This window comes from Nicotiana sylvestris, chromosome 8 (genome assembly GCF_000393655.2).
Source record: "Nicotiana sylvestris chromosome 8, ASM39365v2, whole genome shotgun sequence".
Taxonomy (NCBI): domain Eukaryota; kingdom Viridiplantae; phylum Streptophyta; class Magnoliopsida; order Solanales; family Solanaceae; genus Nicotiana; species Nicotiana sylvestris.
Window position 1 is genome coordinate 144,691,302 of NC_091064.1, and position 3,119 is coordinate 144,694,420.

The 3,119-nt window shown below is 41.6% G+C and overlaps 1 protein-coding gene across 1 annotated transcript; it reads left to right on the forward strand.

Moving 5' to 3' along the window:
- Window positions 1-201: 201 nt before the first annotated feature.
- Window positions 202-1,908, forward strand: LOC104221274 (uncharacterized). Its single transcript, XM_070154657.1, has 3 exons — window positions 202-653; window positions 849-1,017; window positions 1,297-1,908. The coding sequence occupies exons 1-3, from the start codon at window positions 202-204 to the stop codon at window positions 1,906-1,908; spliced, it is 1,233 nt and encodes a 410-aa protein (XP_070010758.1).
- The last annotated feature ends 1,211 nt before the right edge of the window (window positions 1,909-3,119 follow it).

The following is a 3,119-nucleotide window of genomic DNA, read 5'->3' on the forward strand; positions in this document are numbered from 1 at the left end:
ACCCTTTTAGAAAGGACATGTTGTGCCTTGACTTGGGTCGCTCAAAAGCTGAGACATTATCTTTTGGCCTACACTACTTACCTCATATCCAGAATGGATCCCTTGAAGTACATCTTCCAAAAGCCAATGCCCACTGGCAGACTCGCAAAATGGCAAATCCTGCTCACAGAGTTTGACATCGTCTATGTCACTCGCACCGCAATGAAAGCACAAGCTTTGGCAGATCATTTGGCAGAGAATCCAGTTGATAATGAGTACATGCCACTTAGCATATACTTCCCGGACGAAGAGGTCAACTCGATAGAGGAAGTGGTTCCAGACGATCACCATGTATGGAAAATGTATTTTGATGGGGCTGTCAATATCAAAGGAGTTGGGATCGGGGCAATCCTCATCTCACCTATTGGACACCATTACCCTGCGACGGCCCGACTTCGATTCTTCTGTACTAATAATACGGCAGAATATGAAGCTTGTATCATGGGTTTGAAAATGGCCATCGATCTGGATGTGCGTGAACTATTAGTTATGGGAGATTCTGACTTGCTTATCAGGCCAGCCCAAGGCGAATGGGAGACTCGAGACATCAAACTTATTCCGTACAGACAATGTGTGCGAGACTTGAGCAAAAGATTCAAATCTATCGAGTTCAGGTACATTCCCCGGTTTCACAACGAGCTAGCCGATGCATTGGCTACTCTAGCCTCGATGCTCCCTTATCCAGGCAACACTCATATTGATCCACTAGAAATCCAAGTTTGAAATCAACACGGTTACTGTAATACAATCGAGATAGAACTAGATGGTGAACCATGGTATCATGACATAAAACGATTCCTGAAAACAAGAGAATATCCAGAGCATGCCAAAGCAGATCAAAAAAGAACTATAAGGCGACTCGCCAGTGATTTCTTCTTGAATGGGGAAATTATGTACAAGAGGACCCCAGATTTAAACTTGTTGAGATGCATAGATGCTACAGAAGTAGAGCGGATCATGAGTGAAGTGCATTCAGGGGTATGCGGACCTCACATGAATGGATATGTTTTGACGAAGAAGATTCTACGGGCACGGTATTACTAGCTTACCATGGAGCGAGATTGCTTCAAATTTGTTCGAAAATGTCACCAGTGCCAGATTCACGGTGGCCTGATTCACTCGCCTCTTTCGGAGTTGCATCCCATGTCCTCTCCTTGGCCTTTCGTTGCTTGGGGAATGGATGTTATTGGGCCGATCGAGCCAAAGGCTTCAAATGGGCATAGATTCATTTTGGTTGCAATTGATTACTTCACCAAGTGGGTGGAAGCCGTCTCTTTCAAAGCAGTCACCAAGAAAGCAGTGGTAGACTTTGTTCACTCCAACATCATTTGTCGCTTTGGTATCCCAAAGACCATTATCACTGACAATGCAGCCAATCTAAATAGTCATTTGATGAAGGAGGTATGCGAACAATTTAAAATCATGCATCGCCATTCTACCCCTTACTGGCCAAAAGCCAATGGAGCAGTTAAAGCGGCAAACAAGAACATCAAGAAGATTCTTAGGAAGATGATCCAAGGTTCTAGGCAATGGCATGAAAAGTTGCCTTTTGCTCTTTTGGTATACCGTACGACTGTTCGCACATCTGTTGGCGCAACTCCGTATCTGCTTGTATACAAAACTGAAGCTGTAATACCCGTTGAAGTCGAAATTCCCTCTCTCCGAATTATTGTGGAATCAGAGATTGAAGACACTGAGTGGGTCAAGACCCGATTAGAACAACTGATGTTGATCTATGAAAAACGGCTAGCAGCAGTGTGTTTCGGCCAGTTATACCAACAAAGAATGGCACGCGCTTACAATAAGAAAGTGCGTCTAAGGCAGTTTGAGGTAGGCCAGCTGATTTTTAAACGCATCCTTCCGCACTAGGTAGAAGTTAAAGGAAAGTTCGCCCCGAACTGGCAAGGACCCTACATCATCAAGAAAGTGTTACCAAAAGGGGCCTTGCACTTGGTAGATGAAGAAGGACAGGTACCAGACATGACTATTAAATAAGTAATGTATTACTATAGTGAGGTTAGCATAATTGACCCTTACATGTTTCTGTTAATAAATAAGTAATGTATTACTATAATATTTAAATCATTATTTGGTATGAACAGCGGTTAAATCATTATCTGCCGTACAAGTATACAACCTTGTAACAAAAGGGAGGCTGTGCTTCATCACATACCTCCATGCTCCAGGTTAAAGATAGAAGAGGGTGTTTACCTTTTGAACAATCTTCTAGTTGTCACAAAATACAAGTAAACTCTTCACAAAAATATACTCTTTCTCCTACTACTTACAACCTATTTGTACTAAGGGGTAGCAATTTGAGCTCAAACCCATCCAACCCGCCTAACCCGCTCAGAGATTAATAGTAGTTTTGGCTACAAATATTTTAGCTTATGGGTCTATTTGGGCTAAGCCCAAGTTAACACATCATTTTTTAACTCATTTTGACCCATGAAGTAGCCCAAATACAACCCATGAAGTTCACCCAAAATAAAGGGGAGAAATTCAAAAATAGCCAGATTTACAACTGGTCGTTCAAAAATAGCCCAGTTTCAAAAGTAATAAAAATTTAGCCATTTTTTATGTAAAGATAAATCTGAGCGAAAACACTGTTCAAAACCCGGAAAATACGCCAGTATATTATGCTGGAGTTCCAGCATAAGTATACTTGAACTCCAACATATTATACTGGAGTTCCATGATAAGTATGCTGGAACTCCAACATAATATGATGGAGTTCCAGCATAATATGATGTAGTCCAGCATAAGTACACTAGAACTCCAGCATAATATACTGGAGTTCCAGCAAGTATATCGGTCCAGCATAATATACTGGAGTTTGGAGCACCGATGCTCTAGTCTCCAGTATATTATATTGGAGCCAGCAAAGTATACCGGTCCAGCATAATATGCTGGAGTTCATACACAGGTGCACCGAACTCCACTATATTATGCTGGATCGGTCTCTATTACAGCAAAATAGTGGCTATTTTTCATTGACTTAGTAAACGCTGGCTATTTTTGAATGACCAGTCTGAAAACTGGTCATACCGTACTATTTTTACAAAACAAAGGGATCTCAA